This window comes from Orcinus orca, chromosome 3 (assembly GCF_937001465.1).
Source record: "Orcinus orca chromosome 3, mOrcOrc1.1, whole genome shotgun sequence".
In the NCBI taxonomy this organism is placed as follows: domain Eukaryota; kingdom Metazoa; phylum Chordata; class Mammalia; order Artiodactyla; family Delphinidae; genus Orcinus; species Orcinus orca.
The window spans coordinates 126152919-126176803 of NC_064561.1; the positions used below are offsets into that span (position 1 = coordinate 126152919).

The following is a 23885-nucleotide window of genomic DNA, read 5'->3' on the forward strand; positions in this document are numbered from 1 at the left end:
CTTGGGATCTAAAAATCATAAAAAAACTTTTCCCAATCATGATGTGACACAGACAAATGAATCAAGCCAGTGCTACTGTTGAGGCTTTATTTATGCATACTAATTGGGACTTTCTTTGTTCTTCGTCTTTTGGTAATAAAATATGTTTTGTATGTATTATTTGTAACTTGGAGTCCTACATTAGTCATCCTTACCCTCTCAAAGCAGATTTCAAAATTTTAGAGGCACAAAGGTTTTTTCCAGTCAGCCTCTGAAGTTATGTTTTCTAATTAAGGCTTTATAAAATTATAGAGGTACTAGTAGTCATGTTTTAAAATTTCTTTCAAGTCTGTAACCCAGCACCATTCACATTAAAGGTTATGAGTAAAGAAATAATATATTATGTAATGTTTATTTAGTACAAAACTAGATTGTAGAATTTCCTCATAATCATTTTTATCAAAAACTTTTCTGGTGATCATTGCCAATTAAAGAGATACTTAAAGCCATAACTACTTTCAGTAACCAAAATTGCATTCTGAAATCCAGAAAACTTGGTTTACACATCACAATAACATATTGATAACATCCTTTTATGTAGAAAAATTATATCCCCAGGGTGAATAATTTTAAGATCTCTGCCCCCAAAGTATTCATGTATTTATTTCAAAACACATGTAAACCTGGTTCTTACGTTTCCCTGACAAATGCAATAGACTTTATGTAAAATAAGTAATTAAACTTAGGAATAAATCTTAAAATTGAAGTATATAATATGCATATTTTTCAACTCTTTTCTGCCTTCTCTTAATAATATTACTAGGTAAACAAAATTATGAGTAAAAGTTCAGAAAATAGAACTTAGAAACTAAGTGTCTATGCGTAGATGGTAAAGGTGGCAGTTCCTTCAGAGATGATCTTTCTGTCACTTCAGTTCTGTTTAAAAATATGTTTCATAATAGGAAGGTTTCCAAAGAACACTTAAATGAAATCTTACCAATAAATCTGATTGAGGATTCTGGGAGTGTGAACTGTTTGACCTTATTTGCTTATAAAAGATGGGTAGGGGTAATTTGATAGTTAAAAGCAGAGGTTGCAATTTAAATTTAGTAAAAGAAATTTAGTAAGAAATTTAGTTAGAAATTTAGAAAGAATGAACTATTAATAAAAGGTGATAATTTGCAAATCTTTGTGTGTATGATTATTAGCATTGTCCCTAAAAGAGTTTAGACCAATGAAATTGGAATCAAATATGTAGAGGGGTTGGTTATTTTTTAAGTTGGCTTATATTCATGATAAAAGAGGAGCTTATCAGTGAAATAACAAAAATCTTCTTACCTTTTTGTAGAGAAGTCTTGACAAATAACGAGCTTCCTAATATCTCTATATAGTCTTAAATATAGGAACATTGGACTAGGTCATCTCTTTGTGCCCCTTTTACCCTTAATGTTCCATGATTTTATGCTTTAAGACATTATCTCTGTAAGGATGCATTTTATGATGAAGGAATAATTATTTTTTTGGTCACTTGATGCACATTAGGCCAATATGTTATTAGAGTGAAGCACCTTCCTTCCCCGCATTTCTCCTTCCTGTCATTAACCTGGATATGATATCTGGAATGTGGACTAAAACTCTTCAACACTATATAAAACCTACTAACCTTTGTGCATTTGGTTGCTTAGCTTTCTAAGAACATCATTTCTGAACTGAAGTAAACTGAATACCATTCTGTTTTAGAGATTATGACATAGCTATTAATTGGAGGAGGATTCTTATGGCTCTATTTTTCTTTTTAAGGTTGAAGAGATGGTGCAGAACCACATGACTTACTCATTACAGGATGTAGGTGGAGATGCCAATTGGCAGTTGGTTGTAGAAGAAGGAGAAATGAAGGTAATTCCCAGTGTATTGTTGTAGGTTGCTAATTGCAGCCCTGTTGCAATCATACTATATTATTACTACTGATATAAGTAAGATAGCATTTAAAATTTTCTTTTAAATAAATTATTACATGTGATCAAAGAAGCACTAAATATTGAGAAATAAAATGTCCTTTTGCTTCCCTGGTTTAGCTTTTACATAATTTCTTTATGATCATAATATAAATCTGTGCACAGATCATTCTGTTTTACCTAGGCCATGGAGAAAATAGTTTGGGGGTTTCAGTATGAACAGGTCATAATTAGCTGATGTCTCTCTCTTCGGATATTTCTCTCTTTTAATATACTAAATGTTGTGCCCAGGTGTCACTTTTTTCCCTCTTTGGTCTGTACCTCACTTCTTGGTCTTTCTCTCACTGCATCTTTTTTTGATATTTGGACATTGGTTAGCTAATCTTGCTCACATCCCTAAACACAGAAGACAGTAAGCGCAAGGAACAAGAGATTGAGAGCTGGGTTGAAAAGCAGCAGCAGCAGCATTGAACTTTGGATTACTTCATGCCCAAGGTGCTATGCTAACAATAAAGAGATGTTTAATAAGACTCCCTGCAAGCTGAAACTTTGGTTGGAGAAAGAGGGCATTGACATTTAAAAGATTACTTAGGGCTTCCCTGGTGGCGTAGTGGTTGAGAGTCCGCCTGCCGATGCAGGGGACACGGGTTTGTGCCCCGGTCTGGGAAGATGAGTCCGCCTGCCGATGTAGGGGACACGGGTTCGTGCCCTGGTCCGGGAAGATCCCACATGCCGCGGAGCAGCTGGGCCTGTGAGCCATGGCCGCTGAGCCTGCGTGTCTGAGCCTGTGCTCCGCAACGGGAGAGGCCACAACAGTGAGAGGCCGCATACCGCAAAAAAAAAAAAAAAAAAAAAATTAGCTCCGTTGGATAACAGTGAGTGAAAAGTACAGGTGAATAGTGGAGAAAAATTGGAAAAGAAAGAGATCTCTGATTTGAGACAGATTGTTTTACACTGAGGAGCATTTGAACTATGTCTAGAAATGGAAACAAGGTTATGACAAAGGTGAGGTGAGGGCATTTTAGAAAAGAAATATAACATGAGCTAAAACTTCAAAGCAAATTTTGTATTTAGGAGTTTTGTATAGACTTTTGACCAGAATTATTCTAGCAAATGAGATACAATATTAGATGTTGGGATTTCCTCTCCTCCTGAATATGGAAGAAATTAAGAAATAAGATAGAGGAGATAGGCAAATGAGATACCAAAATGTTAGTTATAATTCTAATAAGCTGATTGGAGAGCATGAAGACCAGCTGCCATGAGGTCTTGCTAACATGTTACCCCAGAATTAAACATAGTACTTCTAAAAACTATTTTATTTATTTATTTTTGTCTGTGTCGGGTCTTAGTTGCGGCATATGGGATCTTTGTTGCAGCATGCGGGATCTTTCATTGCGGTGCGCAGGCTTCTCTCTAGTTGTGGCACACGGGCTCCAGAGCACATGGGCTCTATAGTTGTGGCACGTGGGCTCTCTGGTTGAAGCTTGGGGGCTCAGTAGTTACAGTGCACGGCATGTGGGATCTTAGTTCCCCACCAGGGATCGAACCCATGTCCCCTGCATTGGAAGGTGGATTCTTAACCACTGGACCACCAGGGAAGTCCCCTAAACATAATATTTCTGACATAGCTGGATAGTCCCAGGCCTTCCCCCACAAGAGCAAGCCCCAAAAGCAGACCAGCATACATCCTGTCCACAGGTGGAGGGGTTGAGCCAGGCCTTCCTAGTCTTCCTTCTGTGCTCACCATTCAGATGTCCCCATTTCCCCCCAAGGAGGAGGAAGTGAAAGGGTGAAGAGAAACCAGGATACTCTAGATGATGGTCTTCCACATGGAATGAGTGGTAGAGAAAAAGTTCTCCTACAACTTTAGAGAGAGAGAAATTGGGACTGGATTATGGGGAGTATAAAATAACCTACTAAACAGAATTTTCTGTTTTCTGTAGCAGTAGGCTAGCCATTGTACACAAAGTAACATTTTTGGAGGACTAGGCTGATAGGGATGAAACTAGAGACCAAGAAAACCACTTCAGAGAGTCAGGTATGAGGTCATGAAAGCTTACCTAAAAAAAGTATCCAGGGCTTCCCTGGTGGCACAGTGTTTAAGAATCCGCCTGCCAATGCAGGAGACACATGTTCGAGCTCTGGTCCAGGAAGATCCCACATGCCCCAGAGCAACTAAGCCCATGCACCACAACTGCTGAGCCCACACTCCACAACAAGAGAAGCCACAACAATGAGAAGCCCACGCACTGCAACAAAGAGTAGCCCCGTTCGCTGCAGCTAGAGAAAGCCCGCACACAGCAACAAAGACCCAACGCAGCCAAAAATAAAATAAATAAAATAAAAATTTAAAAAAAAAGTATCCAATAATAGAAAAGTCTACTTTTCTACATCCATCTACTATGGATGTCTTATAGAAGATTAGTAATGAGCTTAATAACTACATGAAATGTGAGGGAAGGAATCAAAAGTCTAGAGTTCCCAGTTTCCATGACTGGGAAAATATCAGTCCCAATAGCATGAATAAGTATGTAAGGAAAGGTACTTTGGAGAGAGAGATTGTAAAAGAAAAATAATGTGAAATGCCTCACAGTGTTTGGCACCATAGGCACTCCATAAATTGAGAGCTGGTTTTCCCTGTGATAGCATGTTTATTCATTTTTCGAAAGAACTTACTACAGAGCTGTATAAAGTAGCAAACCCTCTATAATTTTGAAGTAATTAATTTTGTTCAGCAGTTTATGTGTACAGTCTCAGTATTTAAAGCAAGATAGACCTTTTAGGTTTGCAGCCTCAGTATTTAAAAGCAAGATATCATTGATTTTTAAGCGATTTTAGCTTTCCATCATTGGTTCAACAAATAATTGAGTGCCTACTGTGTTTCAGATACTGTTTTAGATGGTGGGGATACAACATTGATCAGAGCTGCCTTAAGTCATTGTCCCTAAGGAGATTATGTTCCAACTAGCTTTATTTGGCCTTCTTAGCCATGTTGAATGGTCTTTGAGAATGTTCAGTAAATAATGCCTAATTTAAATTGATATACTTACTCCTTCAACGACTCACAGTAATTTAGTCATTCATCATATATGCATATGTTTCATAGTTGGTGTTTACCTTGGATTTGTAGTTTTAAACATTTTTATGTGGTAATAATTTGAAATTTTAAACTTTTTGGCAGAATATTTATGTTCCATAAGTATATTTTCATACATAAAATTCTAAAAAGCTGCTAAATGATAAAACATGACTTCAAGTTTGTAGTTTTGGGGTTGGATTTTTTTTTTTAACATGTTTGGGTTTTTTTGATTGTTTTTTTAACATCTTTATTGAAGTATAATTGCTTTACAATGGTGTGTTAGTTTCTGCTTTATAACAAAGTGAAGCAGCTATACATATACATATATGCCCATATGTCCTCCCTCTTGCATCTCCCTTCCACCCTCCCTATTCCACCCCTCTAGGTGGTCACAAAGGACCAAGCTGATCTCCCTGTGCTATGTGGCTGCTTCCCACTAGCTATCTATTTTACATTTGGTAGTATTTATAAGTCCATGACACTCTCTCACTTCGTCGAAGCTTACCCTTCCCCCTCCCCGTGTCCTCAAGTCCATTCTCTATGTCTGCGTCTTTATTCTTGTTCTGCCCCTAGGTTCTTCAGAACCTTTTTTTTTTTTTTTTTAGATTCCATATGTATGTGTTAACATATGGTATTTGTCTTTCTCTTTCTGACTGACTTCACTCTGTATGACAGACTCTAGGTCCATCCGCCTCACTACAAATAACTCAATTTCGTTTCTTTTTATGGCTGAGTAATATTCCATTATATGTATATGTGCCACATCTTCTTTATCCATTCATCTGTCAGTGAACAATTAGGTTGCTTCCATGTCCTGGCTATTGTAAATAGAGCTGCAATGAACATTGTGGTACATGACTCTGAATTATGGTTTTCTCGGGGTATATACCCAGTAGTGGGATTGCTGGGTCATATGGTAGTTCTGTTTTTAGTTTTTTAAGGAACCTCCATACTGTTCTCCATAGTGGCTGTATCAATTTACATTCCCACCAACAGTGTAAGTGGGTTTCCTTCCCTCCCCACCCTCTCCAGAATTTATTCTTTGTAGATTTTTTTGATGATGGCCATTCTGACTGGTGTGAGGTGATACCTCATTGTGGTATTGATTTGAATTTCTCTAATGATTAGTGATGTTGAGCATTCTTTCATGTGTTTGTTGGCAATCTGTATATCTTCTTTGGAGAAATGTCTATTTAGTTCTGCCCATTTTTGGATTGTGTTGTTTGTTTTTTTGATATTGAGTTGCATGAGCTGCTTGTAAATTTTGGAGATTAATCCTTTGTCAGTTGCTTCATTTGCAAATATTTTCTCCCATTGTGAGGGTTGTCTTTTCGTCTTCTTTATGGTTTCCTTTGCTGTGCAAAAGCTTTTAAGTTTCATAAGATCACATTTATTTTTGTTTTTATTCCATGTCTCTAGAAGGTGGGTCAGAAAGGATCTTGCTGTGATTTATGTCAGAGAGTGTTCTGCCTATGTTTTCCTCTAAGAGTTTTATAGTGTCTGGCCTTACATTTAGGTCTTTAATCGTTTTTGAGTTTATTTTTGTGTATGGTGTTAGGGAGTGTTCTAATTTCACTCTTCTACATGTAGCTGTCCAGTTTTCCCAGCACCACTTATTGAAGAGGCTGTCTTTTCTCAATTGTATATTCTTGCCTCCTTTATCAAAAATAAGGTGACCATATGTGCATGGGTTTACCTCTGGGCTTTCTGTCCTGTTCCATTGATCTATATTTCTGTTTTTGTGCCAGTACCATACTGTCTTGATTACTGTAGCTAGGTAGTATAGTCTGAAGTCCAGGAGCCTGATTCCTCCAGCTCCATTTTTCTTTCTCAAGATTGCTTTGGCTCTTTGGGGTCTTTTGTGTTTCCATGCAAATTGTGAAATTTTTTGTTCTAGTTTTGTGAAAAATGCCATTGGTAGCTTGATAGGGATTGCATTGAATCTGTAGTCTTTGGGTAGTATAGTCATTTTCACAATGTTGATTCTTCCAATCCAAGAACATGGTTTATCTCTCCATCTATTTGTATCATCTTTAATTTCTCCCATCAGTGACATATAGTTTTCTGCATACAGGTCTTTTGTCTCCTTCAGTAGGTTTATTCCTAGGTATTTTTTTCTTTTTGTTGCAGTGGTAAATGGGAGTGTTTCCATAATTTCTCTTTCAGATTTTTCATCATTAGTGGATAGGAATGCAAGAGATTTCTGTGCATTAATTTTGTATCCTGCTACTCTACCAAATTCATTGATTAGCTCCAGTAGTATTCTGGTGGCATCTTCAGGATTCCTCTATGGATAGTATCATGTCATCTGCAAACAGTGACAGCTTTACTTCTTCTTTTCCGATTTGGATTCCTTTTATTTCTTTTTCTTCTCTGATTGCTGTGGCTAAAACTTCCAAAACTATGTTGAATAATAGTGGTGAGAGTGGGCAACCTTGTCTTGTTCCTGATCTTAGTGGAAATGGTTTCAGTTTTTCACCATTGAGGACGATGTTGGCTGTGGGTTTGTCATATATGGCCTTTATTATGTTGAGGTAAGTTCCCTCTATGCCTACTTTCTGCAGGGTTTTTATTATAAATGGGTGTTGAATTTTGTCAAAAGCCTTTTCTGCATCTATTGAGATGATCATATGGTTTTTCTCCTTCAATTTGTTAATATGGTGTATCACATTGATTGATTTGTGTTTATTGCAGAATCCTTGCATTCCTGGGATAAACCCCACTTGATCATCATGGTGTATGATCCTTTTAATGTGCTGTTGGATTCTGTTTGCTTGTATTTTGTTGAGGATTTTTGCATCTGTATTCATAAGTCATATTGGCCTGTAATTCTCTTTCTTTGTGACATCTTTGTCTGGTTTTGGTATCAGGGTGATGGTGGCCTCGTAGAATGAGTTTGGGAGTGTCCCTCCCTGTGCTGTATTTTGGAAGAGTTTGAGAAGGATAGGTGTTAGCTCTCCTCCAAATGTTTGATAGAATTCGCCTGTGAGCCTTCTGGTTCTGGACTTTTGTTTGTTGGAAGATTTTTAATCACAGTTTCAATTTCAGTGCTTGTGATTGGTCTGTTTATATTTTCTATTTCTTCCTGGTTCAGTCTCTGAAGGTTGTACTTTTCAAAGAATTTGTCAATTTCTTCCAGATTGTCCATTTTATTGGCATATAGTTGCTTGTAGTAATCTCTCACGATCCTTTGTATTTCTGCAGTGTCAGTTGTTACTTCTCCTTTTTCATTTCTAATTCTATTGATTTGAGTCTTCTCCCTTTTTTTCTTAATGAGTCTGGCTAATGGATTATCAATTTTGTTTATCAATTTTGTTTATCTTCTCAAAGAGCCAGCTTTTAGTTTTATTGATCTTTGCTATTGTTTCCTTCATTTCTTTTTCTTTTATTTCTGACCTGATCTTTATGATTTCTTTCCTCTGCTAACTTTGGGGTTTTTTTTTGGTTCTTCTTTCTCTAATTGCTTTAGGTTTAAGGTTAGGTTGTTTATTTGAGATGTTTCTTGTTTCTTCAGGTAGGATTGTATTGCTATAAACTTCCCTCTTAGAACTGCTTTTGCTGCATCCCATAGGTTTTGGGTTGTAATGTTTTCATTGTCATTTGTTTCTAGGTATTTTTGATTTCATCTTTGATTTCTTCAGTGATCTCTTGGTTATTAAGTAGTGTATTGTGTAGCCTCCATGTGTTTGTATTTTTTACAGATTTTTTCCTGTAATTGGTATCTAGTCTCATAGCGTTGTGATCGGAAAAGATACTTGATACGATTTCAATTTTCTTAAATTTACCGGGGCTTGATTTGTGACCCAAGATATGATCTGTCCTAGAGAATGTTCCATGAGCACTTGAGAAGAAAGTGTATTCTGTTGTTTTTGGTTGGAATGTCCTATAAATATCAATTAAGTCCATCTTGTTTAATGTATCATTTAAAGCTTGTGTGTCCTTATTTATTTTCATTTTGGATGATCTTTCCACTGGTGAAAGTGGGCTGTTAAAGTCCCCTACTATGATTGTGTTACTGTCGACTTCCCCTTTTATGGCTGTTAGCATTTGCCTTATGTGTTGAGGTGCTCCTATGTTGGGTGCATAAATATTTACAACTGTTATATCTTCTTCTTGGATTGATCCCTTGATCATTATGTAGTGTCCTTCTTTGTCTCTTGTAATAGTCTTTATTTTAAAGTCTATTTTGTCTGATATGAGAATTGCTACTCCAGCTTTCTTTTGATTTCCATTTACATGGAATATCTTTTCCCATCCCCTCTCTTTCAGTCTGTATGTGTCCCTAGGTCTGAAGTAGGTCTCTTGTAGACAGCATACATACAGGTCTTGTGTTTCGTATCCATTCAGCCAGTCTGTGTCTTTTGGTTGAAGCATTTAATCCATTTACATTTAAGGTAATTATCAATATGTATTAACATGTTTTAAAATATATCCTCTAGGTATACAGAAGAGAAGTAGAAGAAAACGGGATTGTTTTGGATCCTTTGAAAGCTACCCACGCAGTTAAAGGTGTTACAGGACATGAGGTCTGCAATTACTTCTGGAATGTTGATGTTCGCAATGATTGGGAAAGTAAGCTGCCATTATTAGTATATTTTGATAAAATTATTAGTTTGAATTTAATACCAAATCTAACCTGGCTTTCTACATCTGATCTATGGTTTACAAAGTCAATATAGAAAATATCTGGAGAATCGTATAGGGAACTGATAATACCTTACATTTAAATAGAGCTTTTCACTGTACAGAATGCTTCTCAGTAAGGTATAGCATTTGATCTATTACCTCAATAATCCTGTGTGATAGGTAGGTGATAAAGTAAAATTCAGATAGCTCAAGTGACTTGTCATAGATCACAGAACTAATTATTGGAAAAGCCAGGACTGAAATAAAAGGTTTCTGTTGTATCATCTTCTCTTTTCCTAGACTGTTTTGTTTCCATCATAAATTGTAGATGAATCCTGCTGTGGTTTGTTTAGAGTTATTTGATCTCCTCAGGCATCTAATTTCATAAATATGGGTACTTCTGAACAACATGTTTATCAATGGCAGTTTGACGCTCTCACAAACATAGTCACCTAAACCTAAATAGAACAGCTTATTCAGCTTCAATAAATTAAGGATTATAGGGAGGGGAGGGGTCATAGTGTTAGGGAATAATTTGTGCCCTAGTAATGAAATGGTGATTAGAATTGCTTTCTTGCCATGGAAGCTAATGAGATTTCCTGGTGATTAGGTCTCACAGCCACCACCTGTAGCCCTAATACTAAACCGCTTTCCATTTGGACTTAGCCTATGTAGGGCAGGATCCTGTTCATTTTACTATAATGTCCATTCGTAATTGACTTTCTCAATAATCACATTCTGGGAAAAGGTAATATATCTTTTTTGACTACTAACATTTTTTCTTCATTGCAGCAACTATAGAAAACTTTCATGTGGTGGAAACATTAGCTGATAATGCAATCATCATTTATCAAACGCACAAGGTAAATATCTTTTCATCCCAAAAGGATTCCAGCGTAGTTCAAACAGAGACATATAAATTCTCTAAAGTAAAATTTGCGAGGAAATTAAGTGCCACAAAAGATTTAAAGACTTTATTAATAATTCATGAATTTCATGTATTTGAAAGGTAATTTCAGTTCATTTAAAGCAGAAATGGGTGAAAATAAGAACCTGAGAAATATCCAGAAACAGTGTGTTTGACAAAGATGTACAGTTAGTTCCGCAAACTTTTAAGTCTGAACAAGAAAGTACGAAAATCCACTTAAATGTTTTTCTAGCATCTAGTCTCTAGAGGAGATAGATGAATTACCAAATATGAAAGTGAATCAGTTTCCTGTGAGAATAATAAGGAAATGCAAAGTATGTTATTAGTCTATGTTAAGACTCAGAAGTAAAGGTGATCTAAGTAGATTATCTGACATCGAGGGAAAATTGCTGAGCATCAGCTATTGAGAGGATGGTCATACACCAAAGCACAAAGAAACATTGTCATTTAAATGTTGCCTTTCACTTCATTTCTTCCTCTGTTAATGTAGATATTTAAATTATAGAATATTTATCTTATTCTGCTCTGTTTCCTTTCTGAAAATTGCCAAATATTATATTGAATAAACAATAATAAAATAAATTAAAAATTTGTAGAGATCTACCAAAAACAATATTGTATGTTATATAAGAAACATGATAATTCAGTAAGTACTTCATTTTTCTTTTTTAAAATAATTTTTAACTGAGCTGAATATTTGAAAATATTTTAGGTTTGCTGTGTATATCTTGAGCTCAGTCTTGTCATCTGAGGCATCTTATATTTAATGACCGTGACCTAGGCTTCCTTTTACATGACAGCTACTCAAGAAATGTATAACAATGAAGATTCTGTTTCAACCTACTGATTTAGGGGGGTCAAAAGTGAAGTCTAAAATTTAGTAGACTTTAAAATATTAGTTGTCCTGTAATTTGCAATGAAAATAAATGACCAGTCATTTAGAATCAGAAGACTCTTATTCTGTGAAGATAATTGATCCTGGAAAATGGTCTGCTGAAAGTACTTCACTTGGTAAATAGTAGATGGAGGGGAGGAATATATAGATTATATTAGGATTATTTCTGGAAAAATAAAACTAAAAATTATTAAAATAATGTACTTTATATGTAACAAAATTTAAGTTACAGTTGTAATTATTTGAATAAATGACTTGTCCTGGCATAATTTTTTCAACAAAATCCAATAACTATTCAATACCTTTCTCTTTAAATTTGGCTTCTTTTATAATATGGTCTTAAAAAGGGCTTCTCATCTCTTGATATTTGTCATTCTCACTCTTTAAATTTCTGTCTTATCATCATCCTTGTGGATTTGTATCCATTAGTTCTAATATGGCCACATTTTCATTTATTACTGGCTTCACATACATTTGCCCAGCACTACTTTCATCAACTTAATGAAACTTTGTATCTTTAAAAGATGAACCATTTCACTTTGCAAATGCTTTGTGTTGTATTGACACTGAGTTGTTGGCGATTTATTAAATTCAGCAATCGGGAAAGACCCTGTGCATATTTTCTCTCATTTAAAAGTACATAGTCCCAGTTTTCAGAGACCTAGTTTCCATGTCATTCCAACAGTATGAAGTTGGAAGATTAAATTACTGGTTTGCAATTCTTTAAATATGATTATGATATCAAAGGAGCATGCTCTTTCCCTAATATACTTGCTTTTAAAATCTTTGCTCTGAACAGTTGAAACAGAGGTTTAATACTATACTTAAAAGTGGGGCTTCCCTGGTGGCACAGTGGTTGAGAATCTGCCTGCTAATGCAGGGGACACGGGTTTGAGCCCTGGTCTGGGAGGATCCCACATGCCGTGGAGCAACTAGGCCCATGAGCCACAACTACTGAGCCTGCGCGTCTGGAGCCTGTGCTCCGCAACAAGAGAGGCCGCGATAGTGAGAGGCCCGCGCACCATGATGAAGAGTGGCCCCCGCTTGCCACAACTAGAGAAAGCCCTCGCACAGAAACAAAGACCCAACACAACAAAAATAAATAAATTACTAAACTCCTACCGCAGACATCTTCTTTTTAAAAAAAAAAAAAAAAAAGTGGACTAATGGGGCTTTCCTGGTGGCACAATGGTAAAGAATCCGCCTGCCAATATAGGGGACACGGGTTTGAGCCCTGGTCTGGGAAGATCCCACATGCTGTGGAGCAACTAAGCTCATGGGCCACAACTACTGAGCCTGCGCTCTAGAGCCTGCATGCCACAACTACTGAAGCCTGTGTGCCTAGAGCCCGTGCTCTGCAACAAGAGAAGCCACAACAATGAGAAGCCTGATCACTGCTACAAAGAGTAGCCCCCGGTCACCGCAACTAGAGAAAGCCCACGCACAGCAACGAAGACCCAACATAGCCAAAAATGAAAACTATAAAAAAAAAAAGTGGACTAATGGCTGTGGGAGGGGCTAATGCGGAGTGATTGCTTAATGGGTACAGAGTTTCTGTTGGGAGTGATGACACATTTAGAACTAGATAGTGGTGTTATTTACATAACATTGTGAATATAGTTAAGGCCACTGAATTGTACACTTAAAAATTATTTATATCGGGCTTCCTTGGGGGTGCAGTGGTTGAGAGTCCGCCTGCCAATGCAGGGGACACGGGTTCGCGCCCCGGTCCAGGAAGATCCCACTTGCCGCGGAGCGGCTGGGCCCGTGAGCCATGGCCTCTGAGCCTGCGCGTCCGGAGCCTGTGCTCCGCAACGGGAGAGGCCACAACAGTGAGAGGCCCGCATACTGCAAAAAAAAAAAAAAAAAAAAAAATTTTATCATTTTATGTTACATATATATTACCAAATTTAAAAAGAAGGAAAAATAGGGTCTTCCTTGGTGGTCCAGTTGTTAAGACTCCTCACTCCCAATGCAGGGAGGCTGGGGTTGGATCCCTGGTTGGGGAACTAATTCCACATGCCTGCGTGCCACAACTAAGACCCGGAGCAGCCAAATAAATAAATAAACATTTAAAAAAGAAAAAAAAAGAGAAATAGCAGAACATTATTCCTTTGGTATGTTCTTCAAAGCCTTTAACTCAGTGTTCATAATCAATCCTTTGGTGGGTGCTTTCCATTTAAAATTTGACAGATGTTACTTTAAAGGCATTTATTAGTTTTACACTTGTTTCTTTGTTAGTTCCATATTATATATGAATAAAAAGGTGTTCAAATTTTGGGGACTTCCTTGGCGGTCCAGTGGTTTAAGACTCCAAGCTTCTGCTGCAGGGGGTGCGGGTTCAATTCCTGGTCAGGGAACTAAGATCCTGCATGCCACGTGGTGCGGCCAAAAAAAAAAAAAAGTTCAAATTTTCAAAAGATTTGTACTTCTTCCACAGAGAGTGTGGCCTGCTTCTCAGCGGGATGTATTATATCTTTCTGCCATTCGAAAGATACCAGCCTTGACTGAAAATGACCCGGAAACTTGGATAGTTTGTAATTTTTCTGTGGATCACAACAGTGCTCCTGTAAGTACATTGTATAAATGTGTATAATTGTACAATACAAAGCTAAATATACAACACAGGGCAAAAATGATAAACGCATACCACACATACAGAGATAATTGATTTGAAAATGCTTCTTAAATTTTTGTTTATTAAAGTTGGCTTCTTGGAAGAGTATAGCCACTGTTATCTGAGGGCAACAGTCATGGCCATGAGCATCCCAGCAGGGTTGTTTTCCTTTCCTCTTGAGGTTAGATGAGACAGCTGAATGGGTAGTATAGGTAGGCTACTTCTCACACTTGTCTCTCAAGCCATGATCAACTACTGGCAAAATCTCTGTGGTTTCTACCTCGGTTTAGCTCCTTTTACTACTTAAGAGGGGGGAAAACCATTCCTGGTGTCGTATCAGCTTGGCATGTATTCTTAATTAGTGCTTATGAGATTTTGTGGGAGATGTAGATGAGTTACGGTTTTGGTTAATCTAATGTAGAATTAGACCAGAAGAGGTTACAAAATACTGGGTATCTTCTACACTGGTGTTTTGTTTTTACTTTTTGTTTTGGCAGCTAAACAATCGATGTGTCCGTGCCAAAATAAATATTGCTATGATTTGTCAAACCTTGGTAAGCCCGCCAGAGGGAAACCAGGAGATTAGCAGGGACAACATTCTATGCAAGATTACATATGTAGCTAATGGTATGTATTTTGGTTTTGTTTTTGCTACTTGGGAATGTGGATGTTTTTATTGTGATCTACATGATAACTGACAGTTTGGAAAAATACCATTTATAAATGTCTTTTTAGTTTTTATCCTTTAGATTTAGTAATTTTTAATTTGGAGAGATGTATATCAAAATTATCAGGAATCTTTCAAAATATACATGTCTGAATAACTGCTGTATCAGAATTTCTGAAGCTGGGGCTGGATAGGTAAATTTTTAAACTTCATCTTTAGATCACTATTACATATTATTGGTTTTAAGAACTGTTTAACTAGATATTTGCCTAATAGAATAGGTGTAATTAGGAAAATAAGCAACAGTGAGAAAGAAAATTAATACTTCTTTTTTTCCCCAAATTTTCAAAGACCATTTAGTGATTTAGAAAAATGTTTACAAAATAATGTTAAGTGGGGTGAGAAAAAGCATATAAAATACCATTTCAATAATTTTTAAAAGAAGAAAAGAATATATATGTGAAAAGTTGGAAAGAAATACAACAAAATGTTAATATTGAATTGTTGCTTGGTGGTTGGATTACTGGAAATAGTTTTCTTCTTTTTTACTTTATAATTTTGGTTTTTTGTGTGTGTTTTTGTTTTTAATTGAAATAATAGTTGATATAAAATATTATGTTTCAGGTGAACAGTTCTTTTTCTTGTTGTCAGGCTTTTTAGTTTTCTGAATCTTTGCTCCCTGCTTCTTTCTTAGTTGCTAGTGACTTATTTCACATCGGCCTACTGCTGGACAGCCCTGTTTATCACTTGTTATGGTTCCTTGCTACACCTATTTCCTACCTGCAGTAGTTACTGGAGTCCCTCTAATCAAACCTTCAAACCTTCTTTATACAGGGCCATCACAGCTAGTATGTTTAAAGAGACAACTATGCCTGAGCAAGTTACTATTTGATTATAGTAGAGTTCATTGAATAAATCTGCCTTAAGTAACCTAAAGTGTTGCTATACTAATATTTACTTATAATTTAGGGAACCAAGAACATTTTAGAACAGTAATAAATGCTTTCTTATTTGTTATCTGTTCTCATCTGGTGGTTAGTACAGTACTAAGTACTGAGTGGTCAAGACTTTTAAGAGATGCTTTTTCAATGTGAGGAATTTTTTAAAAACAAAGGAACAAAATGAGTGCTTTACGTGTTTTTGGAGAATTATCTTAACAGTTTTCATTTTCCTTTGTCTCACAGTAAACCCTGGAGGATGGGCACCAGCCTCAGTGTTAAGGGCAGTGGCAAAGCGAGAGTATCCAAAGTTTCTAAAACGTTTTACTTCTTACGTACAAGAAAAAACTGCAGGAAAACCTATTTTGTTCTAGTATTAACAGGTACTGGAAAATATATGTTATTCTTTTTTTTAAACTTTATAGACTAATATGGCTCTGCAGACATTACAAGTTAGTTTTTGAAAGTAGTTTCTTTTACATGATGTTTCCAGATGTGAAGAGTTGTAGTTTTTATAGCCTTTAAAACTTAATTTTTCATTATTTTTTCTGTTTATGTTAGATAATGTCTGCTTAATTGAAGGAAATTTTAATATTATAGAACTATAAAATTTCAGAAGTACAAATCCTCTATGTTTCTCCCTTCCCATAAATTAGTGTTACGTTTGTTGTATATTCTTCCAGACTTGTACATATGTATTGACATATATCTAAAAATTTTTTTTCAAAGCATTATCTTGCAGCTTGCTTTTTCTACTTAATATATCTTGACTGTTAGTCCATATAAAGATATGAGACATACAAAACCATCTCATTCTTTTAACATCTGTTGTATAAATGTTGCAGAATTTATTAACCACTGTCCCATGTTAATGTCTGGTTGGTTCCATATTTCTACTGTCAAGTAATGCTGCACTGACTGTCTTTGTGCAAGGAGCTGAACTCTTTAATTTTTCTTAAATGAGTGACATGTTAACATGGTTCAGAAGTCAAAAGTATGAAAAGATACACAGTAAAATTCATCCCCCGTCCCCTGCTCACCCAGTTCTGCAGCACCACACTTGCCCCCCCCCACACACACACACAAGTGTATAGCTGCTGTGAGTATGTTCTTGTGTCTTTCCAGAGATGTTTCATTTTCACCTGAATAAGCAAATACAAGTGTATTCCTCACACACATACACTTATTGTTATTGAAAGAAATTGCATACTCTACTCAGGGTTCTGCATCTTGCTTCTGCATATGCTTTATCTTGAAGGTCTTTCCATATTGGTGCAGAGCTGCTTTATTCTTTGTTTATGGCTATGTAGAATCCCATTTGTGTGGATGTACACAATTTATCTAACCAATTCTCCATTTGTAGATGTTAAAGTTGTTTCTAATTTTTGCTAGAGCACACAGTATTGCAGTCATATCCATGTCATTTTGTATGTGGGTAAATTACTAGATGTGACACTGCTGGTACTTCTGGGGGGCTTGTGCATCTGTAATTTAGATATTGGCCTCTGTAGAGGTCGTATTAATTTACCATCTCACCAGCAATAACATGTTGGAGTGCCTGTTTCTCTGACCCTCTCACACAATGTATGAAATAAAACTTTCTGATTTTTTTCCAACTTGATAGGTGAAAAATACTCTCCCAGTGTAGTTTAAATTGTGGTCCTCTTGGGAGTTCCCTCGTGGCCTAGTGGTTAGGATTCCAGAATCCCTGGTCGGGGAACTGAGATTCCACAAGCCACGTGGCATGGCCAAAAAATAACTGTCATAGTCCTCGTTACAAATGAATTTGAGCATCTTTTCATCCATTTGAGAACCATTTGTATAATTCAATTTCTGTGAAACTCTCTGAGTGTTAACATTTAAATTTGTAATAGATATTACCAAAGTATAATTCACAAGCAGTAAGTACTTATGACCGTCCTCTCATGCTCACCTACATTGACTGTTAAATCATTTGCTGAGAAATTTATATTCTTGAGTCAATTTCTTTAGATAAAAATAATATAGTTAATAACCATATACAGTTGACGCATGAGCGTCGTGGGGGTCAGGAGCGCTGGCCCCCTGCACAGATGAAAATCGAGTATGACTTACAGTCCGCCCTCCATGTCCTAGGTGCCTCTGCATCGAGGATTCAACCAACCCCAGATCGTGTAGTACTGAAAAGAATTTGCATGTAGTTGGATGTGCGCAGTTCAAAGCCATGTTGTTCAAGGGTCAACTGTAGTGACTATACTTTTAATTAAGTCTAGTTTCTGATAATGTTTATAGTGTGCTATTTCTTAAAAAAACAAAAAACAAGAACTCAAAGCCTAAATTTATTTTCAGACACTAACACAAGGGTTAGTGCATTGATGTCCCAGATATGTAGCTTTTCCCAGGAAAACAGGTTACATGAAAATGTTAAACAGGTTCTAGTCTTACTTCTCTGAATGGTTAGTGTTTGGGACAAAGCCTGACCTTTGAGGGATTCTCTTAAAGCATAAATGCACTGCCAAAATGCACTGTTTTTAGGATATCTTGTACTTCAGAATTGTTGTGGCTCGATCTGGACACATAACTTCTTATTGATTCTGTCACTGCATTGTATTTAATCAAATACACTGAAAACGTGATGCCACATGATGGCAGCAGGCTTGTCACCTTACTTAGCTGTGTGTCTCTCCCCACAGCCTTAAGATTTCTAGAGTTGCTGTTTGCTCGAACCAAGACCAAGCTTGCAGCTGTATGTGTTTTCCCTCTTCACCTTTAACTTCAGCCTTGCAGAGAAGGGTAGAAAATATAACTGGGTATTAAGCAAAAGAAATCAGAATGCAGTTATATAATAAAACATGCTCTCAACTATGTTTGAGAAGAATAATTTTGAAAATATTTGCAAAATACATGCTAACATGTCCACAGCATTTGCCTCTAAACTGTTGGATTTGGGGCATTGTTTTATTGACTGACTGTGTGTGCGCCCACGAGTGTACACATTCTTCTTTTGTGGACCTAGAGGGAAGGGCTCGAAATCCTTGGAAAAGAATTCATATTAGGGGAAGGAGATGGTACCATTGTTTGTGGACGTGTGTGTGTGTGTAAAGATAGAACTGGAAAGACTCACTGGCCAAAACTTAGCTCTGGCCTTTGAGTCCAGATTGAGCTTCTTTCTGGCAGAGAACCAAATTTTCATTTACCTAAAATAAATCTTCATTTACCTAAAGTAATAATTGTTTCATAATAAGTTTGGAAGATGTATGTATGAAGTGGATCCTAGCATTGAAACCTTAGGAAAGCTAACAGTCTTAATTTTGGTGATGGAGAAATAGTAACTTTCAATAGTGTGTATCATCTTTAGAGAAATTCCATAAAGAGTTAATGAGGCCCAAAGATATTTAAAACTTAGTCAAAACTCTTAAACTCATTTGACACAGTATTTCTTAAGATAAGGCAGACCTCTTTCCCATAGCCTAAATAAATTTTTTTAATTCTTGATAAATGATATTGTATAGCATAGTTTTTATTGAACACTAAGAAGAAGGAAATTCCAGTTTATGGGGTACGGATCCAGAAACCTCTACTTGATTCCCTCTTTGCTTCTTGTAGCACATTGCCCTTTTTAATTTTTTCTAACTTTCAGAACATTTCTTATACCTTCTGTTCCTTTCTGATGATAAATTTCAAATATATAAAGTTAATAATTTTATATTCTTAAAGGTGAAAAATCCTTAAAATATAAACTTTGATAAAGATTCTGTGCATTACATGAGTTCAGAAGGTAGGAGGAGTCTGTTCTGTTAGTCCTGCAGCTGTTAGTAAATAATACAGTGCTGAATGTTTTACTTGTCATTTTCTTTCCTACAGTGACTGAAACAAGGCTGTGTGACATTCCATGTTGGAGGAAAAAAATTAAAAAACAAAATTGAATGCTCTAAGCTGGAACATAGGATCTATAGCCTTGTCTATGGCCCAACACCTTGGCCTTGTGTACAAAAATGAAGAAATACTGCAATAGCAAAGCTGAACATCTTAACACTAGCTGTCTTCTGCTAGATCTCCTCGCTCAGCATATAACTATAAATACATGTAAAATTACATGTATATGGCTATATTTTTATTTGCTTGCTCCTAGAAGAGAAAAAAAAATCAACTTTGAATCACAACTAGGAATCGATGCTTTAATTTTTGGAAACTTTTTCAGAATTTTTAATTTACTGTGGTTTGGCCTAAGATCCTCAGTTGTACCAGGCTTTGTGCACAAGAGAAAAGCACAAAAGTTGGACGCACATGGGGCATGTGCTTTCTGTGCACCAAATTTCTGGATGGGGTTCTTTTTATAGGCCTACAGTCAAATCTGTGTCCAGAATTTTTTGACATTTTTGCTTTGTATAATCATAGAATTCATTGCTGCTGATTTCTATAATAATTCATGTTGTCATGTAAAGTGTCTCTTAATAACTGAGGGCTGTCAATAACCTGTGATTTCGCCTTTTCTATAGTCTTACTCCCATGAAGAACTTTGGTTCTGATGGAGAAAGAGTGAAAAGCTTTATTTTTTTCTCCAGATATCTTTATATTTCTATTGTATTTTTAGTTGTGTACTGTGTGCTACAGATTTTTTTCAGTTTGTTACAAACACAATTTGGTAATTTCTAAATTGGTTCTGCCTGCCTCCAAACAGAAACATCTGTACAACCTTATAGGCATAAACTACTTTCTGGTAAAACGGTCAGAATAAAATGAGCTCATGTTTTCCTGAAATTGGTGAGAGGATATACGGTATTACATGTTCCAGCAAATCTCACTGTTTGAGTTTGGCATTTGATTCTATATTTCTAGTATTCAGTAACACGTGTTTGTTCTTCTAATTTGGGTCAGTTTAAAAGATAACGTTGCAAGATATGCGTAGAAAATGTGGGCACCGCTCCTGTTTGCCTCTTGATCAGAAACTTCCAACAGGGCAGTAAAGAAGACCATGTGATTCAAACTGAAATTCTTTCTTTAGTTGCTGTAAGAAGTTAAACGTAAAATACCTTTTTTAGTTTTAGGCCCCTTTGAAAAACCCTGAAACATGGAGCAGAGGCAGGGAATGGTACTCATTGAAGTAGAAATGACTGCCCACTTCAGAATCTTCACTGTGTTTATACACAAATGTGCTTACGTAAATCAGAGGCATTTTGTAGATGCTTTGCTGACTTGTTCATCTCTATAGAAACACAGAAACCAGACCCATTTTGTAAAGCAGGAAATCATGTCACGTGGAACATGTCCTGTATATATTTCCTACATGGTAATGGAGTCTTAATGATAAATGCAAGGTGATAATTTAATGATGGGATTAGTCTGATCACTTAATATACACAATCCTGGAAGTGAATTACTTGCATCAGATAAAGTGGTATTTATTAGTCTGTACAGAGAGGAAAATACATATAAAACATATGCTTACATTACATGCACGCAGATTTCATGCTCCATAAATCTTTACTATTTTTTAATTTACCTTTCTCTAAATGATGTGCATGGAATATGCCTTATTACAGAAAAATACTATTCATAATTTGACTACAAGGAAAAAGTGCCTATATGGTGGTAATGCTAGTTAAGGCAAATAAGACAAATTATCTTATCAGTTTACTACATCACCAGTTAACATTTTATATTGTGATGTTTAAAAAAGAAAAGTTTATACCTCAAATGTGTATTTTATTTTACAATCAGTTGCGGGATTGGGGTTGGGAGTATGGGAGGGTTGGGGAGGGAAGGTTTATTCTCCATAGCCACTGATGGGAATCTTCAAAAACAATTCTATATGCCCACTATAAATGTTTCTCTGTTTGCCATTTCTGGTACTATCATGACTAAATTGGATAGCTTTATTTTACAAAGGTATGGAAAGTTTACAGAGCAGTGTCTAAACCTACATTAGTTGCATTTGCACTAAATGTTAATGATATACTTTTGCAATTCTGTAAATGATTACAGGAAAAATATTTGTATTAAAAAAGAGAAGAAAAGTAAAGGATACATTTTACCTTCAGGTAATTGCACTGGTACTTCACTAGGGTTAATCCTGCCCAACCAGATTTAGAAATGAGTTGGGGAATATGAAAGGAGTAAAAGAGATCAAAATTTGGAGAGGTACTAGCCCTTTAGACAGCATTCAGACCCTCTAGAATTATTTCCATAAGGCTAATTCCTACATATTGAATATACATGATGTTTTCTCATCCACAGTTATTTCCTACTTCTCTTCCCCAAGCAAAAAAGAAAATTATCATTTTACTCTCTTTTCTACTCAGTTACTCTTTTGTACTGTGATAGAAACATGAAAAATATTGGTGATGAGGGGTTTTGTCCCTGAGTGCCCACTGTACAGTTCAAGAGAGCACAGTATTTCACTTGTAATTCAGGGCTCCTGATTTTGAGGTGGAGGGTGTCATAGCAGCTCTTGATTTGGGTTCGCCACAGGGGTAGCCAGACCAAGGAAGAGGATGACTGGGAGGGATGTAGGAATACAAAAGAAGGAAAAGGAGGAATGGGGTTCCCATTTGTTCAGTTTCATCAACTAATTTGTACTCCTATACAACATCAGTGTCAATTGCTATTGAGAAAATTTTAGTTGGGCTGAGCTGGTTCTCTTGTGAAATTGTGCTGATTATCTTTAAGCTTATCAGTTGTTTGTCCAGTTAAACACTTTCACCACTATTTGATCCAAGTTGTACAGACAGTGTATTTGGATTATTGTCATTGTTCATCTACAAACTCAAAACATAATCATTTTAAAGTACCTTGGGAGTGTGTAGAGTGTATTCTAAATAGCTTTATGATCCTGGTGATGTTTTTAAAAAATAATAAAGTTGGATCTTCCATGTTACAATCACAAAATTAAAACCAGTATTTAAAAGTGGAAAAGTATTAAAATATTATGGACAAATGTGCTTGCTTGATTGTTTTTCTTAACCCCCAGGTACTGCCCTACATAATTCTCTGAGTAGTTAAGAGCTTGAAATACTCCAGTTCAATGTTCTTCAAACTGTATGTTGTAACCCGGTTGGGCATCAAGAAAACTACTGAGTCGCAACCTAAAAAAATTTTAAGAAAGTAGAACAGAATGGAATAGATCAAATACATAGGATGTAATAAAGGTAAATATTTTGTGAACCTTTTTACATATATGTGTGTATGTATGTATATGCATGTATTGTATATACACACACACAGACGTACGTGTGTGTGTGTGTGTGTGTGTGTGTGTGTGTGTGTGTGTGTGTGTGTGTAGTAGGTTACAGTTTTAAATGATTTTTTTTTTTTTTTTCTACTATGGACCCTGGTCCAAAAGTTTGTTTTCAGTTGCTAGAGAGTGAAGCCATATGCAGCTGGGTGTTTCTAAAACCCAGCCAGTCATACACACATGAAAGTTAGCTATATGCGTTTAACCATAAAAAAATCATCCCTCATTTATTTAAATAATATGGCCAGCTCCACTTGTTACACTCAGGGAATTTACACCCCAGAACCACGATGAGATGGGAAGTGTGGATTTGCAGTTCACTTGGTCGTTGGTTTCCTCCATATTGAAAGGCACTGAGCATATTTCTCTCCTGGTGTTCAAAGAGAAATACCATACAAACAATATGACCTCACATACAAGCCAACTACTTAATCTCAGGGGATGCTGGAGAGAAAATCTGGCTGTTGTGTTGGGTTTATTGACAGAGAAATAGTATTGTCACCCTCATGGCACACTTTTAAGTTTTTCAAGAACAATTTTTAACTTACTGCAGCTTTTGCCTTAGGCTTGGCTTTGGAATATAACCTGTAAATACAGTGTAGTTCTTTTTTTTTCTTTATTTTTTAAACAGCAGGTCCTTATTAGTTATCTATTCTATACATATTAGTGTATACATGTCAATACCCATCTCCCAATTCAGCCCACCGTCACCCCCCCCCACCCCCCCACTTTCCCCCCTTGGTGTCCATACGTTTGTTCTCTACATCTGTGTGTCTATTTCTGCCTTGCAAACCAGTTCATCTGTACCATTTTTCTAGATTCCACATATATGCATTAATATATGATATTTGTTTTTCTGACTTGCTTCACTCTGCATGACAGTCTCTATGTCCATCCACATCTCTACAAATGACCCAATTTCATCCTATTTTATGGCTGAGTAATATTCCAGTGTGTGTGTGTGTGTATATATATATATATATAT

At 36.3% G+C, this 23885-nt stretch overlaps 1 protein-coding gene across 4 annotated transcripts in view; it reads left to right on the top strand.

The window, feature by feature from the left end:
• The window catches only part of CERT1 (ceramide transporter 1), a 129005-nt gene extending 106402 nt beyond the window's left edge, over positions 1–22603 (top strand). For all 4 annotated transcript variants that reach the window (XM_004270818.3, XM_033430041.2, XM_004270819.4 and 1 more), the window contains 7 exons: positions 1780–1875; positions 9456–9588; positions 10435–10505; positions 13906–14034; positions 14580–14709; positions 15934–16070; positions 19531–22603. In XM_004270818.3, the coding sequence (XP_004270866.1) occupies positions 1780–1875; positions 9456–9588; positions 10435–10505; positions 13906–14034; positions 14580–14709; positions 15934–16061 (687 nt within the window). In that variant the 3' untranslated portion in view covers positions 16062–16070; positions 19531–22603. The remainder of the gene's footprint in view (positions 1–1779; positions 1876–9455; positions 9589–10434; positions 10506–13905; positions 14035–14579; positions 14710–15933; positions 16071–19530) is intronic.
• The last annotated feature ends 1282 nt before the right edge of the window (positions 22604–23885 follow it).